Here is a 12,851-nt window from a genome sequence, read left to right on the forward strand (position 1 = left end):
GTGGGCTGACCACGTGACCCATGGCAGCTGTTGTAGAGGGACGCTGTCACCATGAAGAGTTGCATGTAGGGAAGGTATGGGCATTCTTCCCCCAAGGGAGCCGGTCCCAGGAGCCTGGGGCTTTACCCACCTCTGAGGGCCCTGCCTGAGGTCAAGGCCTTCCACAGAGTGGCCAGCACAGGTGGTGGTGCCGAGTGGGTCCTGAGGGGCCGGCGGGCAGCAGGGCAGGTCGCAGTAAGGTGCCTCGGCACTGGAAGGACTGTCAGGCTCCTGGGCCCGCATCGGAGAGAGGAGACAGCTCAGGCCCACGTGGGACTCCCCTTCCCCCTCCTCCAGACAGCCCCTCCCAGCTCAGACTGGTGGGTGTCTCCAGAAGTCATCTCCTGGGATCTCCCTGCTCAGGAGACCAGCCATTCCATCAGCTGGAGTGCCCTAGGGACTCTGGTCAGAGCCAGCAGGGTGACTGAGGGCACACGCACACGTGTACGGGCATGAGTCTAGGGACAGGTACATATGCATGTGTATGTGTATAAACACCTGTGGTTTGGGACACCCATGTGTACATCATTGTTGAGGGATATGTGCCCAGTTGCATGCGTACAGGCCTGTCAGCTACACCAACGCACATATGTATGCAAGATCATGCAAACACAAATGTACGTGTGCACGCCCAAGAATGGGAACTGCACCGAAGGACCCAGAGCACCCTTGCATCCAGAAAGCAAGAGGGAAGGAGAGGCTTGGCCTGGTCTGGAATGGAAGAAGGGGTCTGAAGGTGGAGGGACCAGCATGATCTTCTAGCAAGATCTAGAAGAAACAAAGGGCCCTGTTCCACTACAGCCCCAAACTAGAGGTGCGCCCTTGGCACTGCCCACAACAAGGCCACCCCGGAAAGACTGATATTGGGCTCAGCCAGAAGGAACGGCTACTCCCCTCAAAGAAGGCCCCCCCATTCCCTCCACCTCCCAGAATGGCAGGGCCCTCCCCTGGTGGTGGGAGACAGGGCCATGGCACCTTGTGCCCCGCCTCCTCTCGGGTTACCTGGGCAGCGGGCTCCAGCAGTGGCAGCTGGCGGCTGTCAGCACCCTCGTTACCGGGGGGCTCCGGCTCAGGCCCCCACACTGCCGCCCTCCCAGGCCCTGACTCTGGGCCGTGGTGGCTGCGGTACTCCAGGCTGCAGAAACCTTAGAGGGGCCAGCCTCGGGAGCAGGGCCCCTCATTACTGTTTCATAAGCCGGGGCCCAGCCAAGAACAATGCAGGACATAAAACCGGAGGAACCCGATCCTGGCGGCTCACCTGAGAGCAGGCCTGGTGGGAGTCTCCCTGGGGACCCTGGAGCCCGGCGACTGGGATAGTGGCTGTAGCCCTGGCAGCGCCCTGGGTGGGCAGAAGTGCTCTAGAATTCAAGAAAGCCACCATGAGTAAGGCCAGGCTGTGTCAAGGAAGACCTAGGGGTCTGCAGCCACATCCAGGCCAAAAAGGGCGAATCAGGATTCAGTTTCACACCTGCCCCAAAGCCAGATTCTGATCAAAGCCAGGCAGCCGGAGGTGTCAGATCCACAGCCGGGCTTGGCGCCGTGGCTACCCAGGGGACAGCATGGCGTGGAGGGAGCCGACTCTCAACCCAACCCCTGCACTTCCAAAGGCCCCACCCAGCATGAACCCCAGGCTGACATGGCACCCTTAGCCCCATCCCCTCCCCCTGTTCACATGACCGGGTCCGGTGGTCAGTCTCCAGCTCTGATTTCCTGCCTAGTCAGTGTTGTAGTCTCTGCCTATGACAGACCTGAGTCCCACCCCAGCTGGATGACCTCACTCTGTAGCTTCCCCGCTCTGAGTCTATCTATGAAAAAGAGGCAGAGGTGTGTGACCAAGACCTTGGCTAGGTGACTTGGCCTCAATTGCCTTACCTATCAAACAGTCATGATAACCACAGCCGCCCCCTAGGGGACATGAGGAGAATTACATAACGTGACATACAGTCAAAAAACTGAGAGAACATTAAGTAGAATCTTATAAATGCTAAATTAGTAGAATAATATTAAATATAATTAAGAATAAATATGTTAGCCAGAACTGGTGATGTACACTTGCAATTACAGCACAAAGATGGGAGGGTTGTGAGTTCAAGGCCAGCCTGGGCTAGTAGAGACTTGTCTGAAGAGGGTGCAGGAGTGCTGACGATAACAAATAGATTATAAAGATCTGTGTGGCCCTAGCATAAACCAAGGCCCTCCCACCCAAACTACCCTCCCCTCTCCAAACCCGGCCATAGCCTGCTCAATACCACGTGACTTCAAGGGCTCAACTTCCACCAGCCTCCCAGCCTATGGACTCAGGTGTGTCTGGAGCCCAGGGAGTTCAGAAGCTGGGGATGAAAAGAAACTAATCATTTCCACTTTGTAACCAGAACCATTTTTACTTATTCTAGAACAGCTGAAGTCATGAGGCGGGAAGCCTATGCCATCCCCTGTGGCAGATGTGGCGGGGACCTAGCTAGGGGCGGCACTGCCCCACTCAGGCCGGTGATGCTTTTAAATATAGACCTCTTTGTGCTCCACGTGTCTGGATTGAAAGGTAGAAGCAAATGGGGCCAAGATTCCAGAGACCTTGGGGCAAGGTCGGGCACTGGCTGCCTCTGGTTCCTTGGAGATGTGCTATAATAACGATCTGAAGATAGCGGGCTGTATAGACAGAGCGAGCTGGGGATAGCGGGCACCCCACAGCAGCACTCAGGGGCAGACGCCGGCTCCCTGGGAAGCAGTAGAGATTCTCCATCCTCAGAGCGTCACGGAATGGGGTCCAGAAGAGGTGACTTGATAAGGGTCAGATTAAAAACCTGACTTGTTAGCAGAGCAGAGGTGGCACCCACCTTGATCCCAGCACTCGGGAGGCAGAGGGGGATCTCTGAGTTCGAGGTCAGTCTGGTCTATAGAATGAGTTCCAGAACAGCCTGGGCTCCCCAGAGAAACCATGTCTCAAACAAACAAACAAACAAATAAAACCCAACAACAACAAAAATCCCACTAAAAAACAAAACCTTGACTTGTTTTATGTAACAGTGGAAACGGACTCAATCGTTTATGTTAGGAAAGTGTCCTACTTCTGAGTTACAGCCCTACACTAGGGTCAGGTGTGCGTGTGTGTGTGTGTGTGTGCGTGTGCGTGTGTGTGTGTGTGTGTTAGGTACACATGAACATATGTGCATATGGAGACTGGGAATTGATACCGCACAGGTGTCTTCCTCTATCATTTTTCACCTTTTATTTATTGAAGCAAAGTCTCTGTAGCCCAGGCTGGACTTGAATTCTTCAAAAAGATCCACCTGCCTCTGCCTCCCAGGTTCTGGGATTTGAAAGTGTGCGCCACCGCAGCTCTACCTTTTAAAAATTATTTTATTTTTGTTTGTGTGGTTGCTTGTGTACATGTATGTCCTGCACCACATGCATGTGGTGTGCACAGAGGTCAGAAAAGGTGTTGGATCCTCTGGAACTTGGGTCACAGCTTGTTCTGAGCCTCCATGTGGGTCCTGGGAACTGAGCCCTCTGCAAGAGCAGCAAAACGCTCTTATACACTGAGCCTTACCTGCAGTTCCCACCACTCTATTCTTTTTGTGGCAGGGGGAGGGGGGCACAAAAGGTTTCTCTGTGTAGCCCTGGCTGTCCTGGCACTGGCACTCGCTCTGTAGACCAGGTTGGCCTCAAACTCACAGAGATCCTCCTCCTCCCGCCTCTGTCTCCCAAGTGCTGGGATTAAAGGTGCCTGCCATCACCACCTGGCTACACCTAGCTTTTTTTTTTTTTTAAGATTTATTTATTTATATGCAGTGTTCCTCCTGCGTGTACACCTGCAGGCCAGAAGAGGGCACCAGATCTCATTATGGATGGTTGTGAGCCACTATGTAGTTGCTGGGTTTTGAACTCAGGATCTAGGGAAGAGCAGCCATTGCTCTTAACCACTGAGCCATCTCTCCAGCCCCTACACCCAGCTTTTTATGTAGGTCCTTGGAATAGAGCTTAGGTCCTCGTGCTTGCTGGTGGAATAGGAGTTGGTAAGACTGGGGATGGAGAGGTGAAGCCCATGGCTAACTCCTAAGGGATGAGGTTGCTCAGGGCACAGTGAGTGTGAGCATCCAGAGGACACAGTGGAAATGATCCAGAGCTGCAGCTCAGTGGCTGGACGGCAGGAATGGGGCTTGGGGGTCTGGCTGCACAAAGTAGCCTGCATTCACAGAGCACTGCGGAGCGAGAAAAGGTCCTAGATGGAGGCTGGAATCAGTTTTCCTTTGGGTGCTGCTGGCAAAGGTGTTTTTTGTTGTTATTGTTTTGTTTGTTTGTTTGTTTGTTTTTCAAAACAGGGTATCTCTGTGCAGCTCTGACCGTACTTGCTCTGTAGACCAGGCTAGCCTCAGACTCACAGAGATCTACCTGCCTCTGCTTCCTGAGCATTGGGATTAAAGGCGTGCGCCACTGCTGCCTGGCTTCATTGAGCCAGCTCTTTGCCAGCATCGGCAGCTGTCCAGCTGCCAATCAGCCTTTTAAAATACTTACAATGTTCTATACATGGGTGTGTGCACTGGGCGTATATATGTACACTGCCCTACGCAGGTGCCCGTGGAGGCCAGAAGAGGGCATTCGATTCCCTCCCATGAAGGTCCAGGTAGACGTAAGCTGCCTGACATACGGCTGGGGAACCAAACCAAAGCCGCAGGGGCAGCAAGCGCTCTTAATCGCTGACCCATTTCTCAGCACCTGCTGCTTCTTCTACTTGTTTTTGTTTTTTTTTAAAGTTTTTGTTTTTAATTTTCAAGACAGGGTTTCTCTGTGTAGCCCTGGCTGTCCTGGAACTTGCTCTGTAGACCAGGTTAGCTTCAAACTCATAGAGATGCATTTGCCTGACTGAGTGCTGGGATTAAAGGCTTGTGCCTGCCACTAACACCTGGCTACCAGCTTCTTTGTGTGTGTGTGTGTGTGTGTGTGTGTGTATGTGTGTGTGTGCCAGTCACATGCATGCATGCATGCATGTATGTATCTAAGACAGAAGCAAATTGCAAGGGTCAGGTCTCACCTTTTGCCACGTGGGCCCAGGGACTGAACTCAGATCATCAGAACTGGCAGCACCCTTACTTACTGAGTTACTTTACTGGCCACCAGTTTTTAATTTCAAGTAACAGGAGGCAGAGGTAGCCCGGAAGATGGAGGTGAGCAGCCGGAGGGCTGGAGACACGCTCGCCTGTGGCCCTCCTTCCCAGGAGGTTGGGGGACACTTCACTGCTCAAGAGGGACACTGGAGTCAGACCCCATTTGTTTCAGTGGTGACCCCAGCTAGTGACCTCAGTGATAACTGCTCAGCTCTGAAGGCACAGGAAGGTCACTGAGGAAGCCCTGGCACCCAAATTCAGGAAGGACACAAGTTTCTGTGCGTGGGACATGGTAGTCAAAACTGACTCTGGGAACTGGACAGTCCTTTGTCCTCTTCCCAAGGGTACCATCATCGCTGGAGGAAGCAGTTCCACCCCTGTCCCTGTCCCCTCTCTCCCCGCTCCCTCTCACACTTTGCCCAGCATCATAGCAACAGAGAGAATGAAGACGGGATCACCTTAGTCTCTTGTTGAAATCACGACAACTGAAATGCAATCTAAAGTCCTCAAAATGTCCACAAAACCAAAACACACAGGCTGGAGAGATGGCTCAGAGATTAAGAACACTGGCTGCTCTTCCTGAGGACCTGAGTTCAATTCCCAGAAACCACATGGTGGCTCACAACCATCTGTAGTGAGATCGGATGCCCTCTTCTGTGTACAGATGCACACATAGGTAGCACACTCCTATACATAAAATAAATAAATCTTAAAAGAAGTAAAAACAAACAAACAAACAAAGCCAGAGGAGAGCCAGGCCCCAGTTAGTTCTCCATCCTGTATCTGTGTGACTCTCCCTCTCGATGACCAGTCTTCAGCCCTCCGATGAGCTTCATCCTTTCTGCCTTAAAACCCCGTACACACCGTATCGTTTCTTTACCTTTTCTTTTCTCCCTAGCGCCAGTGGCAAGCTTTCATCCTTCATCAAGCCGCTGAAAGTCCTCTCCATGGCCTAACAACCCCTGTTCCTTCAGAGCATGGATCACAGCCATGATGAAACAGCCATTTCTGTGGTTCCTTTCTTCCTGCCCCTGGTTTTGACTAGATCACCAGTCCCCTGGAGCCAGGGATGTGACAGCCTCATTTAACATCACCGCCTTAGCAACCAGTGCAATCCTGGCTCAGGTCAAGCAACTGTTCATCCAAATAACTATACAAGCTGACCCAAAATCTTGGTTGGGAAATGGTGGGACCGAGGCTATAAGTCAGATCTGACTGAGTCCATCATCCTCTGATCCACGCTTGCCATCTCCCCTTCAGCTGGGAGATCATTTGCATAAGAGGCTCTGCTCTGGTGGGAAGAACTCAATCATTTGCATAAGAGTTCAAAGTTACCGAAAGCAATCTACAGATTCAATGCAATGCCCAGCAAAATCCCAGCAAAATTCTTCAAAGACCTCAAAAGAACGGTACTTAACTTCATATGGGAAAAACAAAAAACAAAAACAGGATAGCCAAAACAATCCTGTACAATAAAAGAACTTCTGGGGCTGGAGAAATGGCTCAGCGGTTAAGAGCACTGACTGCTCTTCCAGAGGACCAGGGTTCAATTCCCAGCACCCACATGGCAGCTCACAACTGTCTGAAAATCCAGTTCCAGGGGATCTGACACCTTCACACCAATGCACATAAAATAAAAGATAAATAAATCATAAAAAAATGTTAAAAAAAAATTAAAAAAAAAGAACTTCTGGAGGCATCACAATCCCTGACTTCAAACTCTACTACAGAGCTACAGTACTAAAAACAGCCTGGTATTGGCATAACAGACAGGAGAACCAATGGAACCAAGTAGAAGATCCAGTTATCAATCCACACATCTTCGAACACCTGATTTTTGACAAGGAAGCAAAAAATATCAAATGGAAAAAAGAAAGCATATTTAACAAGTGGTGCTGGCATAACTGGATATCAACAGGTAGAAGAATGAAAATAGACCCATATCTATCACCATGCACAAAACTCAAGTCCAAATGGATCAAAGACCGCAACATAAAGTCAGCCACACTGAACCTTACAGAAGAGAAAGTGGGAAGTACACTTGAATGCATTGGCACAGGGAACCACTTCCTAAATATAACCCCAGCAGCATGGACACTGAGAGAAACAATTAATAAATGGGACCTCCTGAAACTGAAAAGCTTCTGTAAAGCAAAGGACATGGTCAACAAGACAAAACAACATCCTACAGAATGGGCAAAGATCTTATTTAACCCCTCATCAGACAGAGGTTTGATCTCCAAAATACACAAAGAACTCAAGAAATTGGACACCAAAAAATCACATAATCCAATAAAAAAAAATGGAGTACAGACCTAAACAGAGAATTCTCAACAGAGGAATCTAAAATGGCTGAAAGACATTTAAGGAAATGTTCAACATCCTTAGTCATCAGAGAAATGCAAATTAAAACAACTCTGAGATTCCATCTTACAACTGAGTGAATGGCCAAGATCAAAAACACTGATGACAGCTTATGCTGGAGAGATTGTGGGGAAAAGGGAACACTTCTGCATTGCTGGTGGGAATGCAAGCTGGTACAACCCCTTTGGATGTCAGTGCGGGAATTTCTCAAAAAATTAGGAAACAACCTTCCTCAAGACCCAGTAATACCACTTTTGGGTATATATCCAAAGGATGCTCAATCATGCCACAAGGACATGTGCTCAACTATGTTCATAGCAGCATTGTTTGTCAGAGCCAGAACCTGGAAACAACCTAAATGCCCCTCGATCAAAGAATGGATAAGGAAAGTGTGGTACATTTACACAATGGAATACTATACGGCAAAAAAAAATGACATCTTGAATTTTGCAGGCAAATGGATGGAGCTAGAAAACATCATATTGAGTGAGGTAACCCAGACTCAGAAAGACAATTATCACATGTACTCACTCATAAGTGGTTTTTAAACATAAAGCAAAGAAAACCAGCCTACAAATCACAATCCCAGAGAACCTAGACAGCAATAAGTACCCTAAGAGAGACTTACATAGATCTAATCTACATGGGAAGTATAAAAAGACAAGATCTTCTAAGTAAATTGGGAGTATGGGGACCTTGGGAGAGGGTTGAAGGTGAGGGGAGAAGATGGGAGGGGAGCAGAGAAAAATGTAGAGCTCAATAAAAATCAATAAAATTTTTAAAAAATTGAGGCCAGCTTGGTCTACAAAGCAAGTTCCAGGACACCTGGGGCCCTGGGGCTACACACACACACACACACACACACACACACATCTGTCTTTTTTTTTTTAATAAGTAAGACATGGTGGTGCATGCCTTTAATCCCAGTAGTCAGGGATTAAAATACTAGGATACCGTAGTTTCCATGGTGAATTCCAGGGCAGTCAAAGTTACACAGTAAGACCTTGTCTCAAAAATAAAATAAATAGGGACTGGAGAGATGACTCAGAAGTTAAGAGCACTGCCTGCTTTTCCAGGGGTCCTGAGTTCAATTCCCAGCAATCACACAATGGCTCACAACCATCTACAATGAATACACCTGATGACCTCCTTTGTCTGATACTCTCTCTGTCATGCAGGCATACAGGCAAACAGAGAACTCATATACATAAAGATAAACAAATGCATAAATATAAGACCTCTGGAAAGTGGACAAAGTGTAGGAAACATCCTCCTTCAGATGCAAGCTTGTGGCCCCACCCATCTCTGACCGCACATTCCAAACTGCCCACTACAACGGAAAGCCAGCCTACCTGCTGTCTTGCTCCATGAACCTTCTCAGGGTGGCAGCAGCTCAGACAGTGGTTCTTGGGAGATATGCTGGCTTCAAAATGCACACTGGGGACATTCATAGCCACCTCCTCCATAGCAGGGGAGTCACACCAGGCAGCTCCTGTGATCCAGTGGCTGGCTTTCTAGGTGGAGCCTGGGAAGGATTTGGGGATAAGAACCTAATAACTGGTGGGCCACTACGTAGACCCTATGTCTCATTTGTCCAAGCCAGACAAAGCTATCTATCCATTTTTCTGTTCTGTATTCATCGACAGTAACAACTAAGTTTCCTTTTTGTTTTGTTTTGTTTTGTTTTTTTGAGACAGGGTTTCTCTGTAGCATTGGAGCCTGTCCTGGAACTCGCTCTTGTAGAGCAGGCCGGCCTCGATTTCACAGATCCGCCTGGCTACAACTCAGTTTCCAAACATACTGTCCGGCATTTACACATGATTTCTAATCCTTACTATATATTGTTGGTCAATTGGAACCTGAATTGCACTCTACTTGTGCTGCTCATAAAAATGCAAGTTTCCGGGCTGGAGAAATGGCTCAGCGGTTAAGAGCACTGACTGCTCTTCCAGAGGACCCAGGTTCAATTCCCAGCACCCACATGGCAGCTCACAACTGTCTGAAAATCCAGTTTCAGGGCATCTGACACCTTCACACCTATGCACATAAAATAAAGATAAATAAGTCATAAAAGCCGGGCAGTGGTGGCGCACGCCTTTAATCCCAGCACTCGGGAGGCAGAGGCGGGCAGATCTTTGTGAGTTCGAGGCCAGCCTGGTCTACAAGAGCTAGTTCCAGGACAGGCACCAAAGCTACAGAGAAACCCTGTCTCGAAAAACCAAAAAAAAAAAAAAAGTCATAAAAATTTTTTTTAAAAAATGCAAGTTTCCTCGAGGGGGAAAAAAACAGTTTGACAAAGTTGGGCAGTGGTGGCACATGCCTTCGATCCCAGCATTTGAGAAACAGAGGCCAGCCTGGTTTACAAATCAAGTTCCAGTACAGCCAAGGCTGTACAGAGAAACTCTGTCTGGAAAAACAGACAAACAAAACCAAATCAATAATAATGGCAAGTTTCTGGCCATATGTGGTGATGTGCACTCCGATTTCAGCTACGCAGAACAGCGAGGCAGGAGGATCCTGTGAGTGCAAGTTTGTGATCAGTGTAGACAACATATACAGTCTCCATTTCTTGAGAAAACAAACAATCAATCCAAAGAGCTGCAACAAGGTGAGGATCTGCATCTGAACACCCAGAACCCAAGTACGGTGTTCTTTACAAGGGACGCGGGGGCGGGGGGGGGGCGTTCCTTGTGCTCACTGGCAAGTTGGTCTAGCTGAATTCTTCAACTCCAGGCTTGGTGAGACCCCATCTCCAAAAATTAGGTAGACAGTGACTGAAAAAGAAGCCTAGCATCGCCCACCAGACAGCAGTGGCACATGTGTTTAATCCCAGAACTAAGGAGACAGAGGTAGGTGGGTCTCTGAGTTGGAGGCCACCCTCATCTATAGCACAAGTTCCAGAACATCTAGGGCTACACAGAGAAACCCTGTTTTGAAAAACAAAAAAGGGGGGGCTGGAGAGATGACTCAGAGGTTAAAAGCACTGGCTGCTCTTCCAGAGGTCTGGAGATCTTGAGTTTAATTCCTGGCAACCACATGGTGGCTCACAAGCATCTGTGATGAGACCTGGTGCCCTCTTCTGGCCTGCGGTCATACATTCAGACCGAATACTGTATACATAATAAATAAATAAATCTCAAAAAAAAAAGAAAGCAAGAAAAGAAATCCCAGCATCATCCCATTATCCTCTTCCCTCCATATGCCTCACACACATATGTACACATACACAAACATGTAGACACCTGCACATCCATCAAATAAAGAAGCCAACAACAACAAAACTCCCATAAGTCTGTTTTCTCTGCTGCTCTATCCAGTCAGAATCTCCAGCACTGAGTCCCGGGGTACACCATAAAAGAGAATTCCTAACTCATCCCAAAGTCTCTAACTTTCTAAATCGAGAGCCCCCCTCTTACTCAGCTAAAGTTAACACCAGTTTCAGAGAAGGCAATCAAGGCTCAGAGAGGTTCCCTGACACACAAGTGGCTCTGGTCCAGCTGGAGGCCCTGGTCTGTCTCCAAAGGCTCAGAGGTGACCGTGAGGGTGCTGGATCACACTGCCAAGTCACCTAGGTCCCTTGGCAAACACAGAGTGATGCAAAGGGCTGGCCAGGTATTTTCAGACTTGAGGACAAATCTTAGACAAAAGTGAACAGCCACCTAAGGTCACAAAGCACATATGTGATTGAGCTTAGCCAAAAAGGAACCACTGGTATCTTCCCCCACACACCTCCCCCCACCCCAGATCTGAAGATCAAACCCAAGTCCTGTCAGGTTAGACAACTGCTCTACCACTGAGCTACACCTCCATCCTAGCTGGGGGTCTTAAGCCAAGTCCAGTCCTCTCTGTTCTAGAGGCTACAGTGTCCACACCCAGGAAGTGACTCTGGGTCAGGAGACTGATACAGCCTGGAAGGGTATTGGAAGGGAGGGTATCCAGCATCCCCCAAAGCCCAAGTACCTCTGGGCACCATGGGGTCACCTCATACCTGACCTACTTGGTGACGACAGAGTTCCCAGGAGATCAAACCTTTGTTGCCAATCTCAGCTGAGTTGAGGAATTTTGGGTCCTCCCCTGGTGCTCCAGGTTCTTCCTTTGGAGAGTGGAATCCCCACAGGAAGATCCACGAGGCTTGGTTTCCTCCCTGGGCGACCATCTATCTGCCCTACTTAGTCCCTGTTCTGTATGGTGGATGGATAGATATGCCCCACCAACCTGGGCTGTTCTTTCCTGGTCCAGCCACTAAGTGGAGCATCGTCTTGGAAGGAGAAGGAGGCTCCTTTTCCAGGGGTCTAGACAAGGACTCTTCACGTGCTCTTTGTGACTCCAGTATTCTCCACGAATCTTCCCTAAAATGCACATTAGATGGTAAGGATGTAACCATAAAAAGCCGTCGCGCATCTGCACACACCGCCCGGAGAATGGACCCTTAGTACCCTCTTCCTGCAGCCGGTCCGGCAGCTCCTCAGGGTCCCTCATCCTCCTCCTCTGATTTCCCCCTTTGGCCCTCTAGGTTCCGCTAGCCGCAGGTTTCTGACCTGGGCTCGGGTTTCCACTTACCGGGCAGTGGAGGTGCTAGTGCCAGGGTCACAGCCTCTATTTTAACAATGAATCAAAACGCTGCCCGGGAGGTGCGTATAAGACCACACCCTTGCCGCGCTGCAATAGGCTCGCCCTCAGAGCCTTATTTGCATAATCAGTGTGGGATTGGACACAGCGAGGACTGGGGGCAAAACGGAGGAGGGCGGTGCCCAGGCGCTTTGGAGCGCGGGATGCACAGCACGTTTTGCCTGCGCTACCTTGTCCAGTCGGGTTCCCCTGGGACCTGAGTGCTGATGGTCTCTTGTCTCTTTCCGAATGGCTCATTCTGGCTAAGGTCTTCAAAAGGGCACTAATGCATACGTGGAAAGTAGAAAGTGTGGCTAGCTGGGGGTGGTGCCACAAACTAAACTTTTCACCTAACTCTTGAAAATCTTAAACAGGAGGATGGATGCCCACAGTTAAATCGGCCTGGCTGCAAGAGTGAGATACTTCCAGAAAGCAAAACCAGAGGCTGGTGACCTACATCTGAAAGTCCTGTGATTGAGAGGTGAAGACAGTAGAGCAGTGATCTGGTAGTGAAGGCAAGATCAGGAGGTGGGCCGGGCGGTGGTGGTGCATGCCTTTAATCCCAGAGGCAGGCGGATCTCTGTGAGTTCGCGGACAGCCTGGTCTACAGAGTGAGTTCCAGGACAGGCTCCAAAGCTACAGAGAAACCCTGTCTTGAAAAGAGGAAGGGAGGGAGGGAGGGAGGGAAAAGAAAATCAGGAGGTCAAGGCCAGATTTGGCTCCAGAATCAGTTGGAGG

General features: G+C 49.3%; 1 protein-coding gene and 1 long non-coding RNA gene across 3 annotated transcripts in view; both read right to left on the reverse strand.

The window, feature by feature from the left end:
• Triobp (TRIO and F-actin binding protein) overlaps positions 1-9,000 on the reverse strand; it is a 58,070-nt gene extending 49,070 nt beyond the window's left edge. Inside the window, exons 1-3 of one of the 2 annotated variants that reach the window (XM_048454808.3) lie at positions 8,858-8,979; positions 1,298-1,397; positions 131-270 (exon numbers count right to left, since the gene is read on the reverse strand). In XM_048454808.3, coding sequence (XP_048310765.3) covers positions 131-270; positions 1,298-1,397; positions 8,858-8,874 — 257 coding nt within the window. In that variant the 5' untranslated portion in view covers positions 8,875-8,979. Of the gene's footprint in view, positions 1-130; positions 271-1,297; positions 1,398-8,857 lie in introns of both variants that reach the window. The other variant, XM_087898994.1, reaches the window with a different exon arrangement.
• Positions 9,001-9,014: 14 nt separating this feature from the next.
• On the reverse strand, positions 9,015-12,342 carry LOC146890949 (uncharacterized). Its single transcript, XR_014997877.2, has 3 exons — positions 12,066-12,342; positions 11,721-11,854; positions 9,015-9,030 (listed from the first exon to the last, which is right to left on the reverse strand). It is a non-coding gene; the product is annotated as an uncharacterized LOC146890949 (long non-coding RNA).
• Positions 12,343-12,851: the final 509 nt, after the last annotated feature.

This window comes from Myodes glareolus, chromosome 19 (assembly GCF_982192425.1).
Source record: "Myodes glareolus chromosome 19, mMyoGla1.1, whole genome shotgun sequence".
In the NCBI taxonomy this organism is placed as follows: Eukaryota; Metazoa; Chordata; class Mammalia; order Rodentia; family Cricetidae; genus Myodes; species Myodes glareolus.